Source organism: Mustela nigripes, chromosome 1 (genome assembly GCF_022355385.1).
Source record: "Mustela nigripes isolate SB6536 chromosome 1, MUSNIG.SB6536, whole genome shotgun sequence".
NCBI classification, from domain to species: Eukaryota; Metazoa; Chordata; class Mammalia; order Carnivora; family Mustelidae; genus Mustela; species Mustela nigripes.
Window position 1 is genome coordinate 94,957,695 of NC_081557.1, and position 19,836 is coordinate 94,977,530.

The following is a 19,836-nucleotide window of genomic DNA, read 5'->3' on the forward strand; positions in this document are numbered from 1 at the left end:
GTTCAAACTCACACAGCTGGCGAGTGAGAAACTGTTTTAAATCCAGGTCTTAAACCAAAATCTTCCTTCTTACGCCACTCATACAACATATTGTACTGCTTTTGGCCTGGCCTGCCCCCCCTCTGTGGAATGCGAGCGTCTCCGCACCTGTGTGTCTGTCAGAGTCTGGGCAGGACCAAATGGTACTCCTAGGGAATCTGAGGAAGGCTTGGCAAAAAGACTGCTGACGAGGGATGGGCAGGCAGAGGGCAGTGCCCCAGATATCTGGGAGGACTGGGTGAGCTGTGTCTCCCAAGTCCTGAACAGGTCTAGGGCTGGGAATGTGACTAGAATCTGAGGAGAGAAAGCTGGGTGGAGGCCGCCACCACAAAGGAGCTATGGCCCCTTCCTCCCTCTCTGGGGCACAGCCAGCCCTGGTGGTGATTCCACAGGGAGAAAAAATGAAGGGATACAAACCCCGCTCACTCTCTCCCTCTCTCCAACCTCCTCCCATTCCATCCCTCTTCCCGTTGGTCAGTGAGGCCAAGGTTCATGTCCAGGGGCACAGGGCAGGAAGAGAAGGGGTGCCGCAGATTTAAGTGGGGGCAGGGCTGCAGGTGCCCGGCAGGATGGCTGGGCGTACAGACCTGCTAATTGGGTTCTGTAGCTGGGAACTGGAGACCCAAAATGTTGCTCTGTTTTGGCCATTTTAGTACACCTCACTTCTCCGGGATGGTGATAGGAAGTGTCTTTGATGAACACATACTATTTTCATCAGGAAATGACAGGACTGCTTCCCCAGGACACTTTGAGGGCAAAACAACAACAATGAAAAATTCCTCATGGGGCCAGAAACAATACCTACCTTATTCATGTTTACTGAACAAATGAATGTTCTGAGCCCTTTCCTGTTGGATCTGGGGGAAAAATAATGTCTGAAATCTTCTATTTCTCTGATCCACCAAACAGCTGAATGCTTTCTGTGTGTCAGATAATATGTGCGATGCTTTTATGCGTATGATGTGGTTTGTTGAATTCTCACTGTGAGCTTGTTGGCAGGTAGTAGCACACCCCCCAGTCTAGATTCTTAAAAATAAAACTCAGCTCCTGAAGTAAGTGGACTAAGTGGCAAAGCTGGGCAGTGCCCCACATCTGAATCCAAGCTCCAGTGTTCTCCTCCGCCACAGCTCTTGGCTACAGCTCTTGGCCTGAGCAGACATCGGAGTTGAGTTCAGGGCTCTTCTCCCTCGTCTCCATATTCTGAGGGAGCCCAGGCAGAGGCCAGGGATGGAGGAGAAGGTAGTAGAGAAAAGCTGGGCTGGGCGAGACCTGACATCTACTGCCTTGCAGAAGACAGCGGCGGCCCCAGCCCTTGGGTCTGGGAGCATTTCCCAACTCAGTGGAGCCTGGCAGGCCGGAGCCACCTGGGGGACTGTAGTTGGGCTATTGTCTTTCACATTAAGCCCAATTGGCTGCAAATATCTAAAGGAGAGCAACACTCACGCTTTGTAATAATTTGGTTAAAACACATTTCTACCAAAGCACAGTCAGCAAGAAAACCACCACCAAATGAACTGTCGTCACCCTGGGCCTCTCGGGTCCTCTTTGTCATGCTGTGACAGAGATGGCTGAGGTCAGCTGGGGCGGGAGGAAGGGAGCTGACTGGTTGGAGCCCACGCGGGTGTTGTGTGATGGGCCCGGCCTGGGCTATGTGGGCTGGTGTGGGGTGATCAAGCCTGCTGTCTCTAGGGGGGAGAAGTGGGAAGTCTCCCCTAGAGATTTCACAGAAAAGGATGAGAAGTGTAAGAACAGCATCCTAAATGAAGTCCAAGTGGGCAAGGGAGGGGGGAGGGTAAACAGAAACAGCCCAGACTTAGAGGCAAGGGATTCAAGCTCCAGGACCCCTCAATTCTAAGTGCCCATGTGTGCTAGTTTAAGCCCGGGCTGTATGTCTTGATTTTCCTTTTTTAAAAAAGTACTTTCCTGGGGAGCCTGGATGGTGTAGTTGGTTGAGTGTCTAACTCTTGGTGTCAGCTCAAGCCTTGTTCTCAGTGTCATGGGATTGGGCCCCATGTCGGGCTCTGTGCTGGGTATGGGGTCTGCTGGGGATTCTCTCTCCTCCTTTCTCTCTTCCCCTCCTTTGTCTCTCTTCCACAAAATAAACAAACAAATCCTCTTTTAAAAATTAAAAAAAAATTAAAAAGCACCTTACTTTTGGCTATGATTGAGATTGGCTGTTTTACTCCAAATAATGCTTCTGTGTAACTAGCATGTGTTTACCTGGTTCCTCTCTAACCAGAGGCTGCTGCAGAGAGTGAATGTAAACCTGGGCCCGAACCAAAGGTGGAACCCCAGTTTTATCAGATTCCATGACCCCCAAGCTGCCAGGGGAGAGGTGTGGCAACGGCCAAGAGGCTCGGAGGCAGGCTTGGCGTCATAGGCGTACCACTTGGGAAGTTACACTGGGGCCAGCACTTAGAAGGGATCGGTGCTTGGTTTCATGCTCTGCTGGGGTGCCATTCTGAAACCAGTAATTTTGAATAGGGCACCCCACGTTTTCACTTTGTACCTGGCCCCGCCAACCATGTAGCCCACCCTGTCAGGGGGCTATTTTGTCCCTGGAGGATGTTTTGTAGCTGAAAGTAGAAGGGAAACTTGTAGCCACAAGGGTGAACAACTAACTCTGCTGTCACACAGAGCAGATGTCTCCCCTGCTTGTGTTTGGATTATACAATCATATAGACCCTCTCTATTGACTTTCTTCAAGAGCAAAGGGCCTTCCTTTTTATTTAGACTGATTTAGGAGCAATATTACTTATGGACTAGACTAATTTCTTCTACAAACCCAGTGCAGCCTAAAGAAATTTTAAATTTTATCACATAGTTTTCAGAAATGGTTTGTTTTCATGTCTCATTTGATCCTCAAATCCCTTTATTCTCTTGTTCAAGGAACAATGAGCACGAACAGAACGTCAGGCACTTTTTAAAATATCGGAATTAGAACAGTAAATAGGATAGGTTTCTCCCCTCTCCATCCCGTGGAATCAGCCACTGGGCTCTGGTGGTTGGATGTTTTGGAGTCTGCAGATGGAAAGGAAGTCTGCGCCAGAATGGACCATACCCAGAGTCTGTACCTGACTTAGACGATGAGATGTGGGACCTTCTGAGTTTATATTTCGATTATATTTTGGTCTCAGAGTTGGTGCTGAAATAGGTTAAGACATCTAAGGATGTTGGTATCCCAGTGCATGTTGCACATGTGAGGGACCTGAGTTTTCGGGAGCCAGAGGGCCAGAGGGCAGTGGATTATAATGGCCCAAGAATGAATGTCCTTCCTGGGAGCTAAGAATGACCTTATTTGGAAATGGGATCACCGCAGATACAAAGTGGTTCCGAAGAGGTCTTAGTTCAGTAGGGTGGACCCTTATCCCAGGATAACTGGTGCCCTTATGAGAAGAGAGGGGATCCATAAAGGAGAATGCCACGTGAGGACAGCGGCAGCGGTCGGAGTGACACATCTACAAGCCAAGGACTGCTGGCAGCTGCCAAAAGCTGGGGGAGAGGCATGGAACCGATTCTCCCTCAGAGTTCCCAGGAGGAACTAATTATGCTGACACACCAATTCCTAGCCTCCAGAACTGTGAGAGAATAAATGTATTCCTGTTGTTTTAAGCCACCGATTTGTGGTCCTTTGTTATAGAAGCCTTAGGAAACAAATACAGGTGACTTGCCCCATAACACACAGTGACGAACGCCAAAAATGCCCTAGAACATATATGTTGAGTTGTGTGGCAGTGGCAGCTACATATAGGATTAGCCTGTGGTCTCCAGAGTCAGACTGTCCCTTTGGGCAAGTTACTCAGAACTGGGGGAGTTCACTTCTCTGTGTCCCCAAATCACCCATCTGCATGATTTGTACTCCAAATGTACGCTCAACATGATTGAGCGCCAATCGCATAGACATGCGAGGATCACATGTTCAAACTCTTCAATGGTGCGTGGTGTCAAATAATGCTCAGTTTTGTGGTTATTATTTCAAGTCTCCCTGGGCCACATTTGAGGCCCATGATGGATACCAGGAGCCCCGTTTTACTCATGCTTGTGGTCCCAGTGGGGCCACTGACACTGGCACGTGATAAGAGCTCAAAAAATGTTCGCTGAGTTCTACAGAGTTGAGTCTATGAGTAACGCTACTTTTAGTTCCAATTAGGTGGGAGTGTGGGGCTTGCACAAACAGGGGCTCTCCGGGTGAGGTTGGTCCTCTGAGGGCTGCCTCTCTGCAGGTCATGCTGGAGCCAGTACCTGACTGCTGATGCTGGGGAAGAAGGAAAGTCACCTGCTCAGTGAGGCACCGCTCTCCGTGGGACTGGCTCTACCTAGAGCCCATCACTTCTAATGGACTAAAGGAGCTGGTGCCTTTAAATTCCACAGAAAGGGAAGAAAAAGCACTTTAGTTTCAGTCCGTGTTCTCCATTAGACACCCTTCAGGTGTTAGCAATATTATGCCACAATTTCATTATCCATTAAAGCCAGGTAATAATAAGTACACAAAGGTATTTGGAGCCTATTGATGTTAATGAAAGAGATCAATCTAATTCAGAATGTGTGTGTGGAGAGCTCCTTGGAGATGGAATAGGCCCCAAGGTTAGCCTTTAATTGCCTCCTTGATGGCAGACCTACCAGTACTCAAGTTTGCATGACCGTCTTTATGACATAGTTGGAATTTTTGACGCCCAGACTCACGCTTCATACAGAAGCCCATCTTCCTCCTCTCCCACGCCCCTCCCAACATTCCCAATTCGGAAAGAATGGGAAAGTTGCTGCCATGTAAGTGAGGTCCTTGCATAGGAGTGAGAGTTTCCTGGATCTGGACCACGGGTCGGGGGGGATGAGCAGAAAGCTCATGATTCCAGGGGCCCTTGAGTGACCCTGGAAAGACTTCTAGGACTCTAAATTCTCTTTCTTCGTTCTCTCCCTTGCTCTCTCTCATGATCTGGTGAATTCAAAAAGATCTTCTATCAGGTTTATTAACGGCATTCAATAGACATCTCAACAAAATCACTCTACCCCAATCTAGAAAGAAAGACTACATTAGAGAAAGAGGATAGAGGAGGGAACTTTCTTTCTCAAATGCCCCTCTGCATTTTTCCAGGAGCCCCCAAACGGCTCCCGCCTCCTTCCCACATGGACTTTTTGCTCATTGTGAGGATATCTGAGTGTTGGGCTCCCAGGAGTTCCCACAGCTGTCCACCCTCTTCCATCCAAAATGAATTCTCACATTTTATTCCTCCCTCCTCCCACTTCTACCCTCATCCTTAAAAAACCCAAAAAACAAAAAGCTGCCATACGGAAATCAAATGCTTCCCCTGCTGCTTTTGGGAACCAGCACCTCCAATAACATATTGGAGGTAAGATCCCCTCCTAAGGCTGCTGGACCGGGAGCCAGGCGAACACAGACATCCCCCGGAGGCAGAAGGGCCTGTGTTCTGGGCCCTCTATGGAACGCAGCCTGACTCCAAAGTGTTAGCAGTGCCCGTGTCCTGGAGTCAGTCCATGCCCTGGAGTCAGCAGATAGGACTGCCCGTTAGCTGGAACCAACAAGGCATCCTGAGCATGTGATTTAGTACCAACAGCAGCAGAGTACATCAGGCCCAGAGCGACAACATGTTTAGAACAGATCATTTTCCTTCCCGCCTGCGTGGACTTGTCTCCAACCCCCTGCTGGGCAGCCTGGACAGGGCTACAGCACGTGATTAGATTCAGAGGGAGATGGCCCTTTGCTGTCAGGACCCTAGTAGACCCAATGTTGGCACAAATCCGGGCTCTGAATTTCACATCATTGCCCAAGGGCTACTGAAAGACACCAGGACTTGTCAGTTGTTAACTTCAGAGCAGGAGGACTGAGAGTAAGAGAACAAAAGTCTGGCCACAGTACACATAGCAGGTGGGGGAGGGGGCACAGAGGCTGAGACAGGTCAGGGAAATAGAGAACTGGGATAGTCACTGAACCCACTTTACGTCTGTTCAGAGCAGTGGAACCGCTGCTGAGTCTGGCTCCCTGCCCTAGGAAACACGATCTGTGACTCTACTCAGGGTTGCCTCCCTCTTCTGTTCTAGAGGGCCAGGCTAGAAGGCAGCCCTGCCAGATAGCCCACTTCAGCCCCCACCCAGGGCAAAGCTCCACAAGCAGGAAGTTCTATTGCGGTCCACCTCTAGCCTGCGTCCACGTACACGCTGTAAGTGCAGATGCAGCATGGCGGCGAACAGAGCTGGGGGCGGGGGTCATTGCTCATGAGATGCAGGGAAGCTTCTCCTTTCTTTAAATGATCTTTCACATCTCTGTTCATCACATTTAAAATGGAGCTACCAAATAGAAAACCTCTGGCCACTACTGAGAAAACAAACTAATATTCAGGGTAAGGGATGACGTGTAACCATAAGTAATGGCTGCTCTATGGAAAGTGTGTGTGTGTGGGTGTGAGTATGCACGCATGCGTATGCATGACTCCTGTTTACCTGCCCTGTCTCTTGCCTTTGTTTGTCTCATTCGTGCAGCGTAGGTAATGGTGTGTGCAGCGTTCTCCGGCGCGCTTGCTAGGTGACTGTGCCCCACCTTGCGCATGCTGCTCCCTCGCATTTCCCTTTAATGCTCTCCATTATTCGGGCTGCATTAATAATGTTTGTGGGCTGATATCTTTAAAATTAATGAGGTGTTTACTCTTAGCCAAGAAACTCATTGAAATTAAAAAAGCTTTCTCTTCTTCCCCTCCTTTTCTCTCACTTACAAAGAGGTGGACAAACAAGCCACAATACTAGCTTTGCTAGAAACCAAGCAGAACAGGGAAACACCCAAACCCCACCACTGGGAAGGCATGAGTTGCGATTAGTCAGTCATACGGAGTCAGGTTCAAACCACAGCTACTTCTAGGAGGCCCTGATTTAACCAGGGCTTTGCTAGAAAGTTACACAGAACATTTATTAACAATGGAGGGGCATCTGTGCCCTCGAGAATAGCTTATTTCACCCTCTCTTAGCATATAATTACCCAGCATAACCAAAGTACCTAGTCTAGTCTGAACTTTCCCTCTTATTCAAAAGATTTGTTTTCAGGAGAATTCATCTTGGGTATAATCCTGGCCTGTCTGTTCCCTCTTTTTCAATCAGAGACATTACCTGGCATAAAGGACTCCTCCCCACCCGACCACCACCACTATCTGACTTGGTGTGGAAGAGCAGAAATGAATATGAATCATGGGTCGACCAGCTGCATGAACTTGCTGCAAACCACTTATCAGGCAGGCGAGAATTCTACCACTGAACCACCAATGCGCAAACCACTTATCAGGGAAGGGAGAATGGCTGCCTCTGGAGTGTAAACCAGCAGGCTTCACTGTCCTAAACCCACCTCCCAAGCTCCTACGAACCAAACCTCTTCATGATAGTGTAGCCAAGTGCATCCCTGGTGGCGCGTCTGAAAAGTCTGGGTAATCGCTGAGTCATTTTAGAGCAGCTGTCCTCTCTGGTCCAGAAACCGCCAATAGGTTCCAAGGATCCTGCAGGTGATTTGTTAGCTAACTGCTAGAGATAGTCAAGCTAATAATGATAATTTTATAAATTTGTATCTGGAATTAATAATTGACTCAGTTAAAAACAGGACAGTAATGCTGAAGAGACAGTCTTCTCCCAATTTGTTGTTGTTATTGTATGTGGGGTTTCTTTTCTTCCCTCTCCATGGCTGTTAGGAATGAGGATGTCAGTATGTACCAAAAGGCTTGAGGATGCCTGCTATGATGGTGGTTCTGGTGCCTGAAAATCAACCTTTTTATACCCACGTAAGGGATATCTGCAGCAGGAGTCCAGGGCCTGTGGCTGAATCTCTGGTCTGGGAAACGCCCACGCCGGGGGAAGTCCAGAGCCACCAGAGTCATCTGTTCTCGGATGGTCACAAGTGAGAACAAGCAGCAGAGCAGAGACTCCTCAGCCCAACACAGAAGGCCCAGGACTGCCGAGAAGTGGGCAGCCGGGACAGGGAGGAGGACTTACGTGAAACTGAATCTGGGCAGACTCTCCAGCATAGCTCTGTAGGATGTTGTGCGATGAGGACACAGAGAGAAGCTCCCACTCACTGTCGTTCAAAAATTCCTTCTTGTTATGCTTCATGTCTCCTCTGCTCCTCAGGAAGGCCAGGTTGACGTCGTGCACTGACAACAACAGAAGCAAGTGACTCCCCCACAGAGACAGGCCTTGATAACAACCTACTTTTCCAACTCCCCATTCAAATTCTTCCCTTTATTCCTGCCCCTGCATGTACAGTCTCACCGAGACAGGGTTCAGTATAACCATTTTGAATTAGGGATAGCGATGTAGAATAAAATCTTTTTAGCAGGAAGACAAAACAAAAGAAAAACAGGAACGAAACCCAGCTGTGAATTTACAGTTTGTATTCCATTATCCGTAGAATGCTGGCCCCGGTCCTAGAACTTCTATAACCTTCTCAGAGGCAGCAGAGGTCAAATATTGTATTCCCAAACCAACAGCAGCGGTGAGCTAGGCATAGCACAGGATTTAGTCGGGATGACAACAGAAGCCAAAGGACGGTAAGAAGACACTGAGATTTGCAAAGAGTCAATGATGTGCAAGAACACAATGACCTCGCGGATGGCACTACCAAATGTCACCCGTGTGTGCCAACCCAGGCAGTGTGTCTCCCACTAGCAGACTGTGCCTCTCCCAGTTTACCTGTGTGCAGGGCGCTACTGAAGGTCAGGCTGCAGTTCTGGATGTCAAACGGAAACGCGTAGGTTTCTAAACTGCACGCAGAGACCACCTGGATAGGCTTAGAGTTCTTAATGGTCCCAGATGAGTTCACATAGACATACAGAAGGTTGGGTGATCCTTCGAAGTCCACACTATGTAAAACACAAGAGACCTCGCTGTTACAGAAAGGGTCTTCCCCATTTCAATCCACAGGCAGAACTGATTATAAGATGGCAGTGACCACGATACCCAGGACTCACCTAGAAGTGCAAATAAGAATCACATTTCCCATGACATAATTCACCCTGGCAAAGATGGACTCAGTAATCAGAGTCTCAAAAGTTAATTCACTTGGTGCTCTTGAAGCACAGACATAATCCATGAGTAACCTCAAGCATTTGTAATCCAATCTGTATCTTAGATGACATCAAATCATGGTACTTCCAACTTGAATATTCCCAAAACTGTCATCCTCTTCAAGATGAAAACCAAAAAACAGAAGCAATAACTAAAAGTAAGAGCAAGTGGCCTGAACAGTCCAAGTAGTGTTAAACCCCATGGAAATATACCCCAGCACACTTACAGCTCCTTGATGATGATGTCAGGCGCCCAGATGTCACTCAGAGGTAGAGAGATCTCTCTAATCTCATCAAACATGCTGGGGTTCCAGGATAAAAACTCATCATCCCAAACCTGTAAGGAGTGGCCAGAAAAGAAATTTATCAAAAAGGGGCAATGTCAGTCTCACCAAAGAACTGAAGAGGGATTTGGGTGAATAACCCAACTGATCTGCTTGTTGGCACTGTTAGGGGAGAGGACTCTCCTCCCAGAGCTCCTAAAGATGGTACCCCAACCAGAAACCATGGCCATATATCTTACACAAATTCTAATAAATTGGGTCTGCTGTATATCTATGAAGCTAAGTTGCAAACACAAAGAAGATATCTATTCCTTAGAATAATGATATTTTGCAACAGGTTAAGATCAAGGGTCCAGCATGCACAGAAGGAAACGTCATTTACCTCGTGGTACCATATACTTGTCTTCAATTTTTGGTTCTGTGCGTCCTGCAAGGCAAAGAGAAAGTCTGTACCAAATCTTAGAATGTCAATAAATGAAAGTCCAATTCAACACGATGATAATTCAGAGAAAAAAACAAATCTAACTCAATATGTTGAGTTTGAAAGTATTGCCTTCACTCTTCAAATCTGAGTATTCTCGGTTCCTATTTATTTACACATGCCTGTCACTGTGAACTTTACTATAGTATCTATGACAAAATGGCACCATGACTACATCTGACATCTTGAAGGATTTGCTAATCCCTTTCCTACCCTAATTAGTTACTCTGCCATTAATCAAAACTAAAAAATGACATGTAGCCTAGCCAATTCTGGGCTAAAAAGATGAGACCAAGCTTTCATTTGTAATTAAGATATTATTCATAATATTTCAATGAGTGTTATCTCAACTGCTCTTGGCAGCCATTCCTGTTAAGTTACCTTCTGTTTGGATTTCTCTGCTTATCAAACAGACTGAATGAGCTTCATGTAAATGAAGTGTATTTTTGATGATATAGATGTGATTTCCCCATATTGGCAATGAATAATTTTTTTAAAAGACCCCTAAGAATAACAAACCCAAAAACCTGCTCCTTACTAATTTTTTCATATCTACTGTACCAAAGAACATTCTAAAACTGCTATGTCCTGAGGAATTAAAAGGAATATCCCACACCATGTACAAACATCAACTCACTAACTCAAAATGGACCATAAACCTAAATGTAAGAGCTAAAATTGTAAAACTTTAGAAGAAGACATAGGAGAGGTGCCTGGCGTCTGTTAGGCAGCTGACTCTTGGTTTCGGTTTAGGTCATAATCTTGGGGTCCTGGGACAGAGCCCCATGCCAGGCTCCAACCTCAGTGGGAAGTCGGCTTGGGATTCTCTCCCTCCCCACAACTGCATGTGCACACGTTCTCTCTGTCTCAAATAAATAAATAAATAGTTTCTAAAAAGGAAGAAAACAAAGTAGATCTTCGTGACTTTGAATTAGGCGGTTGATGACACCATAATCACTGCAACCAAAGAAAAAGTAAATGGGACTTCAGCTAAATGAAAAACTTCCATGCTTTAAAGGTAAAGGACAGCTTCAAGAAGTAAAAGGACAATCCACAGAATGGAAATAATATGTGCAGATCATATATCTGATCCGGAGTTAATATCCAGAATCTATAAAGAATTTCTACAAATTAAAACAAAACAATGACCCTACTTCAAAATGGATATTTCTTTAAAGTAGATATGCAAATGGCTAATACACACATGAAAAGATGCTCAATATCCCTGCTATGGACCAAATTATGAACTTTGGTCTTGGACTTCCCAGCCTCTAGAACTGTGAGAAATAGAGTCTATGGTACTTGTTACAGCACTCCAAGCCAGCTAACACAATCCCTGATCATTAGGGAAATGCAAATCAAAACCACAGTGAAATACCACTTCACTCTCATTAAGATGGCTACTAAAACAAAACAAAACAAAATCAAACAAAAACAGAAAATAAGTGTTGGTGAAGATGTAAAGAATTGGAATCCTTGTGCACTATTGGTGGGAATATAAAATGGTACAGCTGCTATGGAAAATAGTGGCAGTTCCTAAAAAATTAAAAATAGAATTACCATATGGTCTAGCAATTCCATTCTTTGGTATAAATCCAAAAGAACTGAAAGCAGAGACTCAGTTATTTGCACATCCATGTTCACAGCACCATTAGTCACAATAGCTAAGGGGTGGAAGCAACCCAAGTGTCCATCAAAGATGAATACATAAGCAAAATGTGGTCTATACGTACAAAGTAACATTATGCGGCCTTAAGAGGGAAAGAAATTCTGACACATGCTACAACATGAATGAACCTTGAGGAGACACCATTTCCTTCCAAGTTTTACCAGCGGAGATATTCTGAAATCATGTTTTTAAAATCAGCATTATTTAGTTAGATTTGATTTTCTTGCTCTGAACTGTCATGCTGTTGAACCGGACTTTGATTTATTGACACTGGAAGATGTGGGGTCTGTCTCCCCAGTTAGAGCACAAAGGGCTCAGTTTTAGGTTAGCTGCCACTGATGAGGGTTCCCCACAAACTGGGGGAGGCGGAGACCGGGTTCAAAATGTAGTTTGTCTTACTGGAAAATATAGCTTGTAACCATTCTTTCACAGCAAATATACTTTTAAGGAAATTAAATTTCATTAAAGTTTAATGAAATTTAATTTAATGAAATGTCCTGATCAGTTGTTATTTTTTATTTTTAAATGTCTGTCACACCAGGTCATGAATGTGTCACTGACTCAGTCATGGCTGAAGAGACTATTATTTTACTCAGTTGATTCTTATTAACTGCCAGATTGATGCCTTAGCTCATTTTTCTCTTCCTGCCCATTGTTTTGTCATGTTACATGTAACAAGTGTTAAGAATTTTTTTCTAATATATTAAGGGGTGCCTGGGAGCATCTGTTATTCAGCCCTAAAGAACACAATGTCAAAAAGAAGTCTGAGGCTAAAACTGATTTTTTTTTTTTTTTTTTTTTTTTTTTGGTCAAAGGAAACAAGTTTCTCAATGCCAGCTGGTGAACATAATTGGTTCTCTGGTGGCATTATTCACAGCTTTTCCCTCTGTGTATCTCTTTCTCTCTCTCTTTTTTCTTTAGATACCTTCCATCTTGCTTGTTAAAAGCAAAGGATATTTCAGAGAATTGGAATTCATTAGTCTTCCTAACAGAGGGAGTCTATTTAGATCTAAATTGGTGGTTAGCAAATATACAGATAATTCCCGCACATTCTTATTTATCTTTCCCAGTTCCAAAGACTATAGAAACAGATGCCTCAACGTCTGGCTAGGAGGCTCTAGTCAATGGACTGGAATACAAAGGTAGCTGAGACTCGGAATTGACAAAACTCAATAGAAACAAATTGAAACTCTTCACTGTTGAGTAGACTATCTCTATAATCAGATTTCCCTAAGGTACTCATAATACCCAGAAATTCTAAGACAAGACTGTAGTCTTTCATATAAACAAAACAGGAGGCAAAACATTATAACGGAAGCAAGATGCCGTGATGGAAACTGCGCTGAAAGCTCTTCACTCCAGACAAAAGTTGCCAGCAGCGGATGCACCCAACAACTTATCTATTCCCACGGGGGGTGTCCTGTCTGATTCTGTGCATGATTTCCTTAAGTCCCTCAAAACGGGCCTTGATTCCACAATGAACTTTAGGCTTAGCCCTGCTGAATGTCCTAGAGATGTTTGCAAAGCATATTAGACTATCTTAATCAATTGATTGCTTGACAGATATCTATCCCTGTCTTTGAGGTAAGATCCGCTACCTGCATATTGTGGGAAACATGAACATGAACATGAAGCAAGCCCTTCCCTCAGGCAGCTTATTAATAAACTAGGGTATGTGACATTTTAACAAATAACTCTCTGTGTTAAGAAATATATAGACTTCTGTAGATTTAAAGGAAGGAGACATTGCTGTCAGCTTGCAGATTTGAGGGAAATCTCTTTTGGGAGCTGAGATTTGAAGGATTATAATATTTTACAGATGGAGAATGAAGACAAAGACATTCAGTGGAGGAAACAGGAGACAACAGGGGGTTGGTTTCATTGCAGTATTGAGGAGATAAGGCTAAGGCAGTAGACAGGGATAAAACTAGAGTGATGGAATTTGAGATTTTTCCAGATTTCTGGAGGAAAGTCTGCCAAATCCAATAAGACAGTACTACTGTCTAACGCATTCCAGTAAAAAGTAGTATATTCCACGCCAATGGAGAAAACATATCTTTGAAAAAATAATGGTGTTCTCCTTAACTACCAGAAAGAATCTGGCTTTATCAGGATAGAGAGAAACAGATAAATTTCAATTTGATATAGTTGTTCCAAGAGAAAAATATTAACATAGAAACTTGACTCCTTTTCTCTATTTATCTCCAGCTAACCCTCTAAAGGAAAGCCTGAGCAATTCTACTTTATCTTAATCAATACGAAGCAGAAAGTGGGAGGATGAGGATAGACCTAAAGGTAGTCTTATTCAAAGTTGATTATCTCTGTGTCTTGGGGTTTTGCAGGATGTGACTCATATCCTGTGTCTTTATTCAAATCAGGCTATTCCTATTGAACAATGACTGATAAACAATGCAGTCGTAATAACCCACTGACAACTAGTAGGGACTAATATTCCCTAAGTATGTGAAGATATAGCCCCAGGAAATTAACTCTCAAAAATTTTAGTTCAACATCCAATTACAGAGGAAATTTAAGGGAGTTTTCTGTAAGCTCTATGCTTTCTGGGAGCTTTATGTAAGACTAGGCCTTTGAAGTAGGGGTGGATATTTCCTGGCACTCCATTAAATATTTTCTAGGATCTTAGAACTGGTACTTTTGTGAAAACTGATTTTTTTTTTTTTTTGGTGTGCTTATCACTTAAATGTTCCTTTTCATAAAGAAATGATGATTAGGGATTTATGTGAGCTGGAGGAAAGTGATGTTAAAATAATTTGTGGGGCGCCTGGATGGCTCAGTCAGTTAAGCCGCTGGCTCTTATTTTCGGCTCAGTCATGATCTTGGGCTCTGTGCTCACCACTCAACCTGCTTGAGGATTCTCTCTCTTCCTCTCCTTTTGCCCCTCCCCTGCTTGGGCACATGCGCTCTCTCTCTCTCTCTTTCTCTTAAATAAATAAGTCTTTAAAAAAATAACTAGCATCAGACAAAAAAAAAAAAATTTAAGCCCTGTGATATCAATTATATTTTAACTTTCAAATTATTTTTTAATCAACTACAATGTCTAAATCTCAGTCAAAAAATCGGAGTCTATGATTGACAGCACAGCATTAAGATATTAACACAGAAAAATATCTCCATATAAACAAAGAGGAATTGTTAAGTTATTTTAACAAAATACATTAAAATAATAACGTATTGTGGGGAATATAATGTATATAAATGTAAAATTGAAGATAAAAGTAGTACAAAGGACAATGGAGCTGGGAAATGGAATCTTACTGTTGTAAGATTTGTACAGTTTATGTAAAGGACAGTAACATTAATTCTAAGTACACTGTATTAAGTGAATGATGGATATGGAAATCCCTAAAACAACCTCTAAAAAATAATCTAGAAGGATGCTAAAAAGCCAAGAGAAGAACTGAAGTCAAATATTTTAAAAATGGGGGTGCTTGGGTGGCTCAGTGGGTTAAAGCCTCTGCCTTTGGCTCAGGTCATGATCCCAGGGTCCTGGAATTGAGTCCCGCACTGGGCTCTCTGCTCAGTGGGGAGCCTGCTTCCTCCTCTCTCTTTCTGCCGGCCTCTCTGCCTACTTGTGATCTCTGTCTGTCAAATAAATAAATAAAATCTTTAAAAAATATATTTAAAAAATGTTTGATTTACTTAAAGCAAGATGAAAGGGAAAAAAGGAGAAGAGCAACAATGACAGAAACAGGTGGGGCCACTAGAAAACAAACAGCAAGATGGTTATTGGTAAATGGAGGAGATGCTTCAATTAAAATGCACAGATGGACAGGTTAAAAAAAACAATGCCCCAGAATACTGCTCAGCAATGAAACAAAGGAACTCAAGATATGTGCTACATGGGTAAACCTGAAGGGAATTATATCGAATGAAAAAACCTATCTCAAAGGTTGCATGCTGTATGTTTGCATTTATAGAACATTCTCAAAATAACACAATTACAAAGATGGAGAGAGATTTATCATTTGCTAGTGGTTAGGGCTAGGTGGTAGGGACAGGGGTGTGGAACCAGGCATCCCCTGGTGATGACTGTAAACTTGAGGTGTGGTAGCCGTGGTTACAAAGCTACACATGTGATAAAGATACACACACACACGCACACACACACACACACACACACACGAGTATATGTATAACTAGAGAAATCTGAGTAAGTTCTGTGGATTGAACCAATGTCAATGTTTTAGAGCTGGAATTACACTGCATTGGCCCAAGATGTTAACATGCGGGGACACTGGGTGAAGGGTACACAGAACCTCCCTGTAAATTTATTTGCGACTTCCTGTTAATTTATAATTATTTCAAAAGAAAAGTTAAAAAAAAAAAGCAAGACCCAACTATATGCTGCCTCCAGGAAAGGACCTTGAATACAATGTCATACAGAGAGACGAAAATAAAAGGACGGCAAAAACATCCATCGTGCAAGAAGCATGAGAAAAACTTCAAGAAAAGGATATTACCAGACATGAAGAGGGGTATTTCATAACGACAAAAGGATCCATTCATCAAGAAGACATGGAATTCTCAATGTATACTCACCAAACACAATCGGAGAACCAGACAAAGCACACTTACAGCTGGGGATTTAACACCCCTCACTATGAAATTAATAGAATGCCAAAAATTTAAAAAGTTAGAGAAGGTTTTAATAATACTACCAAACACATTTATCAAATTGATATTTATGGAATAGCACATCCTTCTCTTTAAGATTTTATTGGAGATTCAAGCCAGTGCAACAGACAATAAAAGGAAAAAGAGGTATAAAGAATAGAGATAAAGAGGCAGAACTGTCTTTATTCACAGACAATGTGATTTTCTACATAGAAAATCTGAATCCACAAAAGGGCCTATAAAACTAATAAGAGATGTAAGGTCACAGGATCCAAGGCCAATGCATCCAAATCATCTGTATTTTTGTATGCTAGCCACAAAGAGATTCATTTAAAAATACCATTTATAAAAATAAAATAAAATAAAATACCATTATAATAATACCAAAATTGTGAAATACTTAGGGATACATTTAACCAAATATGCATAAAACACTTACAACTACAAAATATTACTAGGAGAAATTAAAGAACTAAATAAATGGAGAGCTAAAATGTGCTCACGGATTACAAAACTATTATTAAAATGTTGACTGTCCTCAAATTGACCAATAGATTTAATGTAATCCCAATAAAAATTCCAGCACTTTTTAAAAAAAGAAATTGGTTTTAAAGTTTATATGGAAATGCAAAGGACCTGCAAGAGTCAAAATGATTTTGAAACAGAAGAAGGTTGGAAGGCATACTCTAATTTCAAGACTTCTGTAATGCTGCAGTAACTGAGACAGTGGGCTGGTGTCGGGAGAAACATTGAGTAGTTGGACAAAATGGAGTCCAGAAATAGACCCAAAATATATAAAGAACTCCTGCAACTCAATAAGATAATGAACAACACTGTTTTGAAAATGGGTGAAAGATTTGGGCACTTTACTAAAAAGATAGCAATTGGTAAATTAACACACAGAAAGATATTCAATGTCATTAGTCTTTGGTGAAACAAAAGTTAAAAACCAGAGGGAGGTATCATCACAAATCTACCAGGATGGTTAAAATTTAGAAAGATTGACAATATCAAGTGCTGGCAATGACGTGGAAGAAACCCCTACATCCCAGGGGGAATGCAAAATGAGGCAACCACTATGGGAAAAAGTTTGGAAGTACCTTATAAAGCTAAATACAGGCTTATCATACAACTCAGCAAACCTACATCTAAGGATTTATCCAAAAGAAGTGAAAACATATTTGCAACTGTGTCTAGTAGCTTTACTCATGATTTCCCCACATTGGAAATAACCCACATGTCCAACACCTGGTAAACATATAAGCCAATTGCAGTACACGTCCTTGCACAGTGGAATGCTACTGACCCTACAGCAACTCATGTGTGATCTCCGAGGCATTATACCACACCCAAGAAGCCAAAACAAAGGGCAAATTTCATAGGATTTCATTTATCTGGCTTTCTGGAAAGGCAAAACTATAGTGAGAAAGATAAGATCGCTGGTTGCCAGGTATGGGGGGCAGGGGGAAGAGATCAGCTTCAAAAAGATGTTTCATTTTATGTAATTTATGTTTTAATTTTAAATGCTTTAAAATTTTGTGGGATACAGTTAAAGCAGTGATTAGAGATAGTATAAATGCTAAAATTAGAAAAAGAAAGGTTTAAAATCGATGACCTTAGCTTCCACTTTAAGAAAGTAGGTAAAGAAAAACAAATTAAAAGAAAGAAATTAAGTAAAGATAAGAGCAGATATCAGTGAAATAAACAACAGATTAAATTCAAAGTGAGTATTTGGTTTTTTGGAAAAAATAAGTAAAATTAAGAAAACTTTCCCAGTATTGGTCAAGGGAAAATAAGAGAAAACACAAATTACCCACATGAGGATAAAAAAGGCAATATTATAAACAAACAAATTTGACAACTTGGATAAACAGATAAATTCCTTGAAAAACACAAATTATTAAAAGCAACACAAGAAGAAATAGAAAATTGGAACATTCTTATATATGTTAATAAAAATGAATTCACATTTGAATATTTTCTCACCAAGAAAACTCCAGTCCTAGGTGATTTTACTGGTGAATTCTATCAAATATTAAGAAAGAAAAATATCCATATTACACAACTCTTACAGAAAATTGAAGCGGGAAGACATTTTAATGGTTTTATTAAGGCCAAGATAACCCTGATACCAAACAAGACATGTACATTACAAGAAATAAAAACTATTGCCCAATATGCTTCATTAACATAGATGCAATCTATATTAAGTAGGTATTTAAATCCAGAAATATATAAAAAGGATAATATATTGAGATTAAATGGAGGTTATCCTAGGAATACAAGGACATTTTAACTTTTGAAAAATCAATCAAAATAATTCACCCTTTTAACTGCATAAAACAGAAGAATTATCTGATCATCCAAATAGATGGAGAAAAAACATTAGATGTAATTCAATATACATACATGATTTAAAAAAACAAAATAAAACTCTTAGTGTACAATAGATAAGAAGGAACTTCCTCAACCTGATAAAGAACATTGATAAAAAAGCTATAGCTAACGTCATAGTTAATGGTGAAAAAATTTCCCCTGAGAATGGGAATAAACAAGGATGTCTGCTCTCACTATTTCTGTCAAATTGTAGGAGCGGTCTTAGGCAATACAACATGACAATGAAAAAATAAAGAGTATAAACAGATTAGAAAGGAAGAAGTAAAACTATCTGCAGATGACATGATTGTATATGTAGACAATATTGATCTACCAAAAAACTACCAAAATTAACAAGTGAATTTAGCAAGACCACAGTATACAAAGTCAACATGCAAAATTAATATTTATCTACAATAATAACAAATAGAAAATAAAAAGTTCCAAGTAATATTTATAGCAGCAAAAATACTTTGGGATACGTTTAATAGAAATATATATAAAGCTTCTACATCAGAAATTATAAACATTGCTGAAGACCCAAATAAATGGAGAACGTATTTAAAAACTGGAATATTTATTATAAAGATGTCAGTTCTCCCCTAAATTACTCTGCAGATCCCACACCATCCTAAAAAAAACTCACAGCAGTTTTTTTAAAAAAAAGAAACTGACAAGGTGATTATAAAATTTTTAAAAAATTTTTTAAAAATTTATTTAACAGACAGAGATCACAAGCAGGCAGAGAGGCAGGCAGAGAGAGAGAGGGGGGGTGGGGGAAGCAGGCTCCCTGCTCAGCAGAGAGTCCAATGTGGGGCTCAATCCCAGGACCCTGGGACCATGACCTGAGCCGAAGGAAGAGGCTTAACCCACTGAGCCACCCAGGCGCCCGGTAATTATAAAATTTATGTAGAAATGGAAAGGACTCACACTGCCTGATTTCAAGAGAAATAGCCCAACACTTATCAGTCAATCTAATTTTCAACCAAGGCACCAAGCAGATCAATGGTGAGAGGAAAGCCTTTTCAACTCCTGTCCGAATGCAAAAAACCAAACCAAAACAACACACAAAAACTTCGACCCATGCCTCACACCATCACAAAGATTAATTCTTAATAGATCCTAGGACGAAATCTAAGGAACTAAGAACTATAAATCTTCTGACAAAAAATACAGGAAAATATGTCTGTGAACTTGGGAGTATTGAAGGTGTCTTAGTACCCAGTAAGCACCAACCACAACTAAATAATTGATTTACAATAGACCTCGTTAAGCTTTAAGATCTCTGTTCACCGTAAG

The 19,836-nt window shown here is 41.7% G+C and overlaps 1 protein-coding gene across 9 annotated transcripts in view; it reads right to left on the reverse strand.

The window, feature by feature from the left end:
- The window catches only part of HTR3B (5-hydroxytryptamine receptor 3B), a 46,948-nt gene that overhangs the window by 2,751 nt on the left and 24,361 nt on the right, over window positions 1-19,836 (reverse strand). For all 9 annotated transcript variants that reach the window (XM_059416748.1, XM_059416729.1, XM_059416741.1 and 6 more), the window contains 4 exons: window positions 9,759-9,803; window positions 9,320-9,429; window positions 8,719-8,888; window positions 8,023-8,180 (listed from right to left, as the gene is read on the reverse strand). In XM_059416748.1, coding sequence (XP_059272731.1) covers window positions 8,023-8,180; window positions 8,719-8,888; window positions 9,320-9,429; window positions 9,759-9,803 — 483 coding nt within the window. The remainder of the gene's footprint in view (window positions 1-8,022; window positions 8,181-8,718; window positions 8,889-9,319; window positions 9,430-9,758; window positions 9,804-19,836) is intronic.